The sequence below is a fragment of the Lolium perenne genome, chromosome 1, assembly GCF_019359855.2.
Source record: "Lolium perenne isolate Kyuss_39 chromosome 1, Kyuss_2.0, whole genome shotgun sequence".
In the NCBI taxonomy this organism is placed as follows: domain Eukaryota; kingdom Viridiplantae; phylum Streptophyta; class Magnoliopsida; order Poales; family Poaceae; genus Lolium; species Lolium perenne.
Window position 1 is genome coordinate 228,410,631 of NC_067244.2, and position 10,674 is coordinate 228,421,304.

The 10,674-nt window shown below is 49.6% G+C and overlaps 1 protein-coding gene across 1 annotated transcript; it reads left to right on the forward strand.

Annotated features, from left to right (window-relative positions):
• Positions 1-6,523: 6,523 nt before the first annotated feature.
• LOC127326985 (desmethyl-deoxy-podophyllotoxin synthase) lies at positions 6,524-8,347 on the forward strand. Its single transcript, XM_051353770.2, has 2 exons — positions 6,524-7,468; positions 7,563-8,347. Exons 1-2 carry the CDS (start codon positions 6,554-6,556, stop codon positions 8,196-8,198), a joined length of 1,551 nt encoding a protein of 516 aa, XP_051209730.1. The 5' UTR covers positions 6,524-6,553; the 3' UTR covers positions 8,199-8,347.
• The last annotated feature ends 2,327 nt before the right edge of the window (positions 8,348-10,674 follow it).

A 10,674-nucleotide genomic window follows, 5' to 3' on the forward strand; every position in this document is an offset into this window, starting at 1 on the left:
GCACTCGGACTTAAAGATCCGGGTGTTGACATGGCCCCACTTCGTTGACTCTTCGGTCTTCTGGAAGCTTCGTGGCAAAATAGGACCCTGGGCGTTGATTTCGTCCAATTCCGAGAATATTTCCTTAATAGGATTTCTGAAACCAAAAACAGCAGAAAACAGCAACTGGACTTCGGCATCTCGTTAATAGGTTAGTTCCAGAAAATGCATAAATATGACATAAAGTATGCATAAAACATGTAGATATCATCAATAATGTGGCATGGAACATAAGAAATTATCGATACGTCGGAGACGTATCAAGCGCTCGTAAAGTGGTGCCGACCCATAAACATAGTTCAGTGGCCGCCGAACCTCCAGCGCCCAAATACTCCACCGCCACCACCTAATCCACACATCCATCAACGCGAATCGCTCGGCCGCATCGATATGGAGCCCGTCCCACCACCCTCCCCGCCGTGTTTCGGTGCCCGCGGCTAGCGCCTCAAAACCAGCGCCGAGCTCTGAGCAAGTCGCTCGGTGGGCAACAAGAAGCGGTTGGAGCGGCGTTGGACCAACTGGGAAAGCTGGTGTCTCCCTCCCTCCCTCACGTCATACACCTACGGTGGCGCCTCCTCCTCGGGTGCGGGGAGCAACAGCCATCACCGTCGCTGCCGCACTCCCTCTCCATCGCCCTACCTCTCCTCGGGGTTTAGCTCTGAGGAATCAAAAGAAGAAGATGGTGACAGGGTCATCAAGGGCGACTTCGTTGCCTGTGGCGAGGCCAAGGCGCGCGTCCTCACGTGAATGAAGCGGCGTTCCGAGCGCGTCTGCTTCCGCAAGATCACCGCCGACAACGCCGAGTTGGAGGAGGCCCTACGCCTCATCGAACGCCAGAAGGCAGAGGAGGAGGCGGTGTAGCAGCTTCAGCAGCGCCAGAAGGAGAAGGAGGGCGCGGCAGACGTCATCGTCATCGACTGAATCATCGTCGTCGCCGACGTAGGTAGATGCACACTAGTTTCGTTTGCTCTATCTACGACTATGATCGCTCTATTCCTAGCGACGTTATGAACTATGATCTTAACTGAACTATTTGTGTCATCTTACCGAACTTTCTCTGAATTTTCCCGGAGTGCAACATACGCGAAATTTTAAAAAGTTCAGTTTAGGATTCAGTGACTGCTCTGCCCACGAGTTTCTCGAACTGAAAATGAGGGATTCGGTGAACAAGTCATCCATCTCTTATTATTCGTAGTTTGTCTTAGACTGATTATTTTCTTTTGTTTTTGGAAATCAGTGATATGCAGTAGAAGTATAATCTCATTTGGCAAAAAGCATGAAGCCATAGAGGTAAATGAAATTTCCTGTTTAGTCATGATGATTTTGAGATCTTATTTATGTTCTAAGATCAGTTTTCTATAATATGATACAAATAGCTAGAACTTACAAGTGACTAATACTCGACAAAAGAGAAATTAAGTTGGTCATGTTATGACCTGAAGGAGAAAAAAAACATTAGCTCGAGCAGAAAGCATAAGTTTAGTCTTATGCCCCATTTTCCATTCATGCAAAAGCATTTTATGTTAGTTTGAACAGTATTTTGACACGTTGGTGTGCATAAGAGAATGATTTTTAGCAGTTCAAGGTTGTATTTCAAGATCATAATTGGGAAATATAGACGTGATAATGATGCATGTAGGTCAGTGATAAATTTGCTTCAATGTTCAATATCATCTCCGGTACCAGCTATGCATCTATTGACCTATGTGAATCTTGAGTTGAACTCCACTATAAGGCACTCTACATAATAATATGTAATTCTGAAATTATACTTCAACAATAAGCCTATACTCGGTGGATTCAGGTGTGTTATTTACTCTCTTTGAGTAGTATTTCAAAGATACATTGGAGATAAAGAAGATTTTAGCTTTGAAGTTACACATGACGCACATTGGAGCTTTACAAAACGTTGTGCTCCTACTAAAAAGTGATCACCCAAATTCGAAAAAAAAACATTTATGTGATAAACTTGGTGATCTTTGTGCACCATGGTATATTTAAATTTTGTACACTATGTATATTGTAGTGTAGTTCTTAGAGGAAAGTAAACGAAACTATTGTGGTTCAACATCACAGGATCTTGAGCAAGATCATTTGTTCTTATAATACCTTGCTCCTCTGCAATATGGAGAACCTTCTCAGGAAATCAAATATTCTAGAGATCTCAATATTCTATTGTCTATATTGGTTTCTTTTTCCTAGACATAAGTGTTTCATATCTTACTTTGCCCAATATGATCAAAGATAAATGAAATATATTTATATCGCGGTGTATATTGTTTTGCTCAAAACAGATGGCATAAATTTTTTTTTTTGGTGATTTTGTTCTACATGCAATATTTGTGCCCTCCAGAGAGATACACGAAAATAGCCAGTGTCGCATGTTCTGCCGTTGGTCCATGTGTTGCGTTAATACCTATAAACGTTCGCACTGATTTTTGGAGCATGTAAATGTGTCCCTGGTCTATAAGTATGCATTATGCAAACAGAGATATGAACTGCAACCTAAATGCGTGCTACCACGTCGGCCATGCTATGACAGAATGAATTACAGGCGAAGTGACGAAGCGCGCTTTTTTCCTCTAGTTATGGGCGCGTTTGATAGGTTGCATGCCCCTTGGCTCGCATCGGGCCAGCAATTTTCGGCCCGTTTAGTTGTCTGACCCAAGCCGCGTTCTTGCAGGAACCGGTTCTTAAAGCAGCGTCGGACCAGGCCTTGAGGAACGCCCAATTCGACAGTTTCTCTAGGGACAGGCCCGTTCTCGCGCCTCCTTGGCTCCACTGATGTAACGACTGCACTTACCCTCACTCTCCCTTACACTGCTCCACACACCTTCTTCTCAAATCAACACAAACATAGTCCGAATCGAAATAAGCTGTACATGAAAAAGATGCGTGTTGATGATAGGAATAAATTCCCACGATCGGTTTCGAGTTTCGTAAGTCGCGCCAATTTCGTGTATGAAGTATTAAGCGAATTTTGCCAAATTTGTCGCACACGCTCAACCGTTTGAAATTTCCTTTGAGTGGTGGGTTCACCTCACCATTCCGCATGATTTTTATGTTGAAAGGTTTTCGTTTTGGTGGACATAGGCGGATAAATAAATGAGTCAGTAGTATGTGTGAGTATAGTTTGCATTACTTTTGCTCAACTTCTCGCTTGTCATCTTCAAAGACGGCGACGTGGTGATGATATGTGAGAAGTGAGAGGTGATAATCCATGGTGGTGGCGGTATGGTGATGTTCATCTTCGTGGTCCACGACGTGATGATGCTTGTGACCGGCGTGACCGACAGTGTCATGGTGGTATTCAGCTTCGTCATCAGCGACATGATTATGCTTGTGACGGGCGTGAACGGTGGTGTCATGGTGGTGTTTGTCTTCGTGGTCGGCGACGTGGTGATGCTTGTGACCGGCGTGACCGGCGGTATCATGGTGGTCTCGTCTTCGTGGTCGACGACATGGTGATGCTTGTGGCCGGTATCACCGATTGCGTCATGGTTGTCTTCGTCCGTGTGGTCGGCGAGGTGGTGATGCTTCTGGCCGGCGTGAACGACGGTGCTATGGTGGTCTTCATCTTCGTGGTCGGCGACGTGCCCATGCTTCTGACCGACGGTATCATGGTGGTATTCAGCTTCGTCACCGGCGTGACCGATGGTGTCATGGTGGTCTTCATCTTCGTGATCGACGACGTGGTGACGGTTTTGACCGGTGTGATCGGCGGTGCCATGGTGGTGTTTACCTTCGTGATCGCCAACGTGCCGAAACTTGTGAATGGCGGCGTAATGCTTTGTGATAGGTGAGGAGGTGAGAGTTAATGTCACCATATGGATAAGTGGTGAGGCTATTACTGGGCTCGTATGAAACCAAACAGACTGAGCTATTCGTTTCTGCTGGGCCAAAAAATTCTGCACAACCAATCAAACAACAGCCCAAAATTGCACCGTGGTCCATTCGCGACATGCAAGTGCTCCCATCTCACTGACGCAGTCGACCCAAACAACAAAACGCGCCCTATACATACGGCAGCCTGAAATCTCGAGCCATGTACTCGCTTAGGCTGCATGACAGACGCATATGGCCAGATCGAACTCCGTTTTTTCATCAGCTAACTTTAGCAGCTGTCTACTCTGTGTGCTATATTTTTTACTCCGTATTCGACTATCTCCATCAGGGATGAATGCTGCGGCTCAGCTAAAGAGCCTTACTGTAGCCCGCTGAATAAACAGAAGCGGGCCGGTCGCGAACAACACGACCAACGCCTCTTATGTATACGGTGTTAATCTTCTCCTCACCGACTGCATCTAATTCAGACTTAGCGCCCTCAAAGAAAATCTAATTCAGACTTGGCACCTTTCTCTACAAACAAATGGCCTCCCTAGTGTAACATTACTATTGTGAAAAAAGAAAAATCCATAGTTTTGACTGACTTATAATTGGTTAAATTACATGGGTACACTTGGGGTGCTCCACTCTGTGGGGTACTTGATACACGGTCACACTGATATCTTGCTCCTTCTAGAAGCCATTGCAATAGTTCATCAATGATCGAGCCAAGCTGTCATTGTCAAAGGGGCTGCATTATTGATCGTGAAATGCACCTACGGCAGTTGGCTGTGTGGATGTGTGAAGTTTTTGGGCTTTTGGCCACTCTTGCTCCTTCTAGAAGCCATTCCATTAATCAGAGAACGCTCAAACATACTGCACGTATATATATATACACTTGCTCCAGTGGCAGTGAACGCTGTGGACGTGTGACGTGTTTGGCTCTGGAGTACTTGATACACTATTGCTCCAGAAACTATTGCTCTTTGGCTCTGGTCTCTGGAGTAGATGCACTTACGATCTAGTGAATGCGTACACGCACCACCTACCTCTAAGTTTACTTTTGAGCGTTTACTTTTAAGTTTATTTTTCTTTGACAGCAACAACATATTTCATTAATCGAAAATAAGTTACATGAAGCAACACATGTAGAAATTAAAACATACCGCGATAAAATAATTATCCTGAATTTGTAGATAACATCTAAAAGATCGAAAAATACAAAATAATATCTAGAGTTTGCTGCAACTACCGTAGCCAGCGGCCGCCACCCAACTCCAGCGCCGCCGAGATGGGCACGGAAAAGACACCGAACCTCCACCATTGCAAGATCCAATAAAGCATCATCGCCAACGAGGCTTTGTGAGTCGGTGAATAGGCATGTTGCAAGCAGCGAAGCACATGTCGTTGTGGCACATCGACCGGGAGACATCCCCGTGCTATCTTGGACCAATATTTGCCGCCTCAGAGAAGTCGGAGAAGAACGACATATCCACCACCTCCGGACCAACATCTTCGCTCCATAAGAACCACCTCGTCCCAACCCCAGCGTCGTTGTGGATAACGACAAACGTGTTGACGACACGCCGAGAAACTGATCTTGTCAAATCCAAAGAAAGATGAGAAGACCAAGCCATCGGTCTAAAGGATCGACAAGCACACGGTGACATCAACTCCGAGAGCCGCCATGAAGGTCGGCACCGGTATGGGAGTGGAGTTGAGCCAGATTTATTCGCCGGACGTCGCTCCCACCACCCCAACGATGCACCACAAAATACAAAGCCTAACTACAAACGAAAGGAACCGGTCCCCTCGCCTTCCTGCAGACGAGCGAAGTGTTTTCTTGGTTGGTTTCTTTTGAGTTAACTTTTAAGAGTCTAGCCAGCGGATCTTGAGATGACGAAATTACCATAAGAGCAAGTAGAATAAGGCCTAGTCAACTGGCTACAAGTATTAAAATAATATATTTGTGTCTAGTTGGAGGAGAGAGAAGAGGAGAGAGAATATAAGTGCTAGCTCTAGCACGTGCTACTAGGCAAGTTGTGTCAATGAAAGGTGGCCATGCATTGAGAAAATAGTGCATTCTTATAGCCAATTATTGTACTTGTTGACTACAAGTTAATTATAGATGACATGATATCTTGCTTATAGCCAACATCCAACATCCCACTACACTATTGGAGTTGCACTAATTATGACGCTACGGGTTTTTATAAGACACCGAAACGTATGGATACCACTTCCTCCAATAAATATATCTCAATATATTAATTGTAGTCTGTGCGCATTCCGTGTGATGTTTAAACAAATATATGTATTAGGTCAACTACTGCCCCTGCATATCTTGTCGTTATGGTCTGATCAATTTCTCTTTTTTGCTTAATCTTCGTTCACCAAATTTAAAAATGTTGCATACGTCGGCTACCAAGAATCGTTCGAATGCACGGTTTGCTTCCCAACATAAATCTGAGGACATCATGTTCTCTGGACATATTTGTGAGATGACTTTGTGTGAATTTTATGAGAGCTTATGAAATCCGTACTGTAGTAAACCTGTAGTTGACGCAGAAGTGCAACCGGCCGTTATCAACACCAACTTGGCAACCTGCCTTACAAGAGGGCCGAACGTCTCAGTCTCAGTCTTATATAAGCTTCAGAGCATAGAAAAGATGCATTTCCCCAGCAAGCCATGGCGCAAGATCTCCAGTACAGCTACCACCATTGCCTCCTCTTGGCCGCCATCCTCGTGCTCCCGCTTCTCCTTGTCAAGCTCAGGCGGCACGGGAGCGGCCGCGAGACTAACCTGCCCCCGGGGCCATGGCCACTGCCGCTCATCGGCAGCATGCACCTCCTCATCGGCGTACTCCCGCACCTCGCCATGCGGAACCTCGCCCGCCGGCTCGGCGCTCCGCTCATGCTGCTCCGCCTAGGTGAGCTTCGCGTCGTCGTGGCCTCGTCGGCGGCCGCCGCGAGAGCGGTCATGAGGACCCACGACGCCGCGCTCGCCACCCGACCGCTGACCGCCACCATCCGCGCGCTCACCAGAAGGGACGGCTTCGGCGTGGTGTTCGCGCCGCAGGGCGAGCACTGGCGCCAGCTCCGCAAGCTCTGCGTTAACGAGATCCTCAGCGCGCGGCGGGTCCGGTCCTTCCGCGGCTCCCGCGAAGCAGAGGCTGCCGCCCTCGTCGCGTCCATCGCGTCGCTGTCGTCGTCGTCCGAGCCGGTGAACATCAGCTCCCTCCTCGCCACCTACGTCACCGACACGGCGGTGCGCGCTGTGGCGGGCGACCGAATGAGGCACCGCGACGCCTTCCTTGAGTGCGTGGACGAGGGCATCAAGGTGTCTGCCGGGTTCACCCTCGCCGACCTGTTCCCGTCCTCACGCCTCGCACGCGCACTCAGCGGGATGGCGCGACGAGCGGAGCTGCAGGGTGTCAAGATGAGCGGGATCATGGACGATGTCCTCGAGGAGCACCGCGCGAGGAGGTCGGCCACCGGCGCGGGGGACGAGGAAGAAGACATCGTGGACGTTCTGCTGAGGCTCCAGACAGACGGCGGGCTTCACGTTCCTCTCGAGACAGGAACCATCCGCGCCGTGATCAACGTAAGGCCTAGCTAGTACATCTCCATCTCAACAGAAATTGTTTTACTAGCAGCAAAACTTCACGCGCGCGTTCGACGAAATTCGTTCTTCGCAGGATCTCTTGGGCGCTGGGAGCGAGACCTCGGCGACGACGCTCCACTGGGCCATGGCGGAGCTGATGCGGGACCCGAAGAAGCTCCGCAGGGCGCAGGACGAGGTGCGCGGAGCCTTCGCCGGGGATAGCCGTGTCCGGGAGGAGGCCCTGCCGGAGCTGCGGTACCTGCAGCTTGTGATAAAGGAGACGCTCCGGCTGCACCCGGCTGTGCCGCTGCTCGTTCCGCGAGAGTGCCAGGAGCCCTGCCGCATCCTCGGCTACGACGTGCCCGTGGGCACCATGGTGCTCGTCAACGCATGGGCGATCGGGCGGGACGTCGAGAGATGGGGCAAGGATGCCGAGGAGTTCAGACCGGAGAGGTTCGAGGAGGCCGGCAACTGTGCCGTGGACTTCAAGGGGACGGACTTCGAGCTCGTGCCGTTCGGCGCGGGACGGAGGATATGCCCCGGCATAGCGCTGGGCGTCGCTGTCATGGAGCTCGCGCTGGCGAGCCTCCTCTTCCATTTCGACTGGGAGCTCCCTGGCGGCGCCGCCCCGCATGAGCTGGATATGACGGAGGCATTCGGGATCACGACGAGGAGGAAGAGCGACTTGTGGCTGCACGCCACTGTTCGCGTGCCTCTTCCTAGTCTCTAGATACAACCATACAATGCTGTTCATGTATGATTGCCTTGTCTCTGGAAGGCTTTGCTCGGTTCCAGGAGATTAAATCCCTGCAGGGACTGGTTGAACCCTACTCGTCACACCAATCCTTGCTAATCCCTATATCTCCATATTTCCTTCTAGTCCCTGCCGCTATTTGATATTCGGTTAGTCCCTGCACAAACAGCACGTAGTGTGTAAGTGGGATTCCACCTAAATTTCGCTTGTATTTTAATTTTATTTTGATTTTTGTAGTACAGCTTTCAAGATAAAAACTTGCATTAAAAAGGGCAAAATAAACTATAAATAGGACTTAGATGACACTTGACAACTCCACCAGGCAGCGACGAGCATATGCATCAAGCAGCATCAACGTATGTAGGAGCACCTATCCGACATAAGAAAAATGGGTGTGACTATTTCAGGCGACTAATGTCATCAAATCTCAGTTGCAACTCATGACTAGCACGAATCTCAGATGCAAATCAAATGGTATAAGACTTGACTGAGCACGAAGTTAGTTCTCAGCTAGAAAAAATAGCAATAACTTTGAACCAACATAACATAATGTGATGTTATACAAATTTCACTCCCCGACCCCCAGGCTCCACCCCTTCTCACTGTCGCCAGATGACTGTGTGGAAGACGGCGACGGCAGGGCTGCTCTCGTGGCTCCGTGCAGCGGCTCTGCTCCTGTGGGGAGAGGCTCGGCCCCCTGCGGCAGCGGCCGATCGGTCGACTCCTGGAGGTCTAGAGACCCCCTCACGCGCGCGTGGACCACTCTGTCGCGCCTCCGGTGGCGGAGCACCGGCTCCTCTCTGCGTCGGCCCGGCGGTGTCGACCTCGGCTGCTCTTGTGGCTGCAGCTCGTCGCAGTGGGGTGGGGTGGCGGCCCCCTCCTGCTCTGTCGATCTTCCTGTGCGGGTTGGTAGCTTGCCGACTGTTGGTGGATTCTTCGATGGCACCCTAGAGGTGGGCGCCAGATCCGGCCCGTCGACTTCGCTGGAGGAGAGGTATATGGTGGCCCTGCTTTGCGATGGCACGGTCGTGATTGCAGTTGTGTGAGGGCCAATGGAGCTGCAGGCTGGCTTTGGCCGGTTGCGTGGCATGGTGGCCTTGGAGCTAGAGGCGAAAATCAGCCTGGCTATGGCTGCTCCTCTGGGCGTTGTTCCCCTCGTTGGAGGCACTTTCGTGGAGTTTTCTCGACCTCCATGCTCGGATCAGGCTCTTCGTGTGAAAGCTTTGACCCAGTTGGGTTGGGAGATGTGCGTCGTCTCACGTCGCTTACCTCCTTTGGGGCGTCGCCTAGAATACATCGATCACATCTACACCTTTGGGTTGGACGCACACAACATCGCGGTTGGAAGGTGTCCAACCAGCGATGTTGGTGTTCCGTGTGGCGGCTTATGTGGCAACAATGGCACTAAAGAGAGATGGTTTGGTCGCGGTATGACCTTGTTAGTTGGCTTGGCCTAGCGTGTTCAATTTTTCTCCATGTTAGCCTTCCGTTAATGTGGAGTGATACGTCCAAAACGTATCTACTTTCCCGAATAATTTTGCTGTTATTTTCCCTCTAATTTGTGTGTTTTGAATACAACTAACACGGACTAATGCTGTTTTCACCAGAATTGCTCTGGTGTCTCATTTTTATGCAAAAATCCAACTTTCAGGAAAATCCCCGGAAATTATCGCAAAGTCCCTATTTTACCCGAAGAATCACGGAGCCAGAAGACGAGACGGAGAAGAGCCACGGGGGGGGGGGGGGGGGCACACCATGCCTAGGCGCGGGTCACCCCCTGGCCGCACCTAGGGTGGTGTGGCCACCTCGGGCACCTCCTCGACCCCTCCTCCTGGCTATATAAGCCTCTGACCCAAAAACAGAGGGGGGTTCGACGTTTTTCCAAAAAGAGTTCCGCTGCTCCGCTGCCACCGAAAACCCCAATTTGGGAACCAGAAACTCTGTTATGGCACCCTGTCGGGAAGGGGAATTGGAGGAGATCATCGACATCATCATCATCATCACCGACGACTCTCCATCAACCATCCATGATTCCCCCATCCATGTGTGAGTAATTCACCCGTTGTAGGTGAAGGGGATGGTAGGGATTGGATGAGATCATTCATGTAATAGCTATAAGATTGTTAGAGGCATGGTGCTTAGTATCCATTACTAGTACTTTTAACATTGTTGCAACTTGTTGTGCTAAATGCTTGTCACTTTGTGACAAGGTATTAACTTGTCAATGCCTACAGATTGTAGACTACGATTTTCAGGGAAGTAAAGGGCAAGTAGATCTCGAAGGTTCAGCCGGAAAAGTACTCGACGACTATGAAAACTAGGGTTGTGTTGACAATGAAATCGATCCTTTCTTTGTCCCTCGACTCCCCCTTATATAGGAGGCGGAGCCGAGGGTTTCGTGATGTACAAGTTACAAAGTCCGGGAAACTATCTGAGTCCGTCCCGTAATAGT

Coding starts and splice junctions, on each gene's coding strand:
- LOC127326985 (XM_051353770.2), top strand. CDS start 6,554: ATGGCGCAAGATCTCCAGTACAGCTACCACCATTGCCTCCTCTTGGCC. Junction 7,469..7,562: donor CCATCCGCGCCGTGATCAAC/GTAAGGCCTAGC, acceptor CGTTCTTCGCAG/GATCTCTTGGGCGCTGGGAG.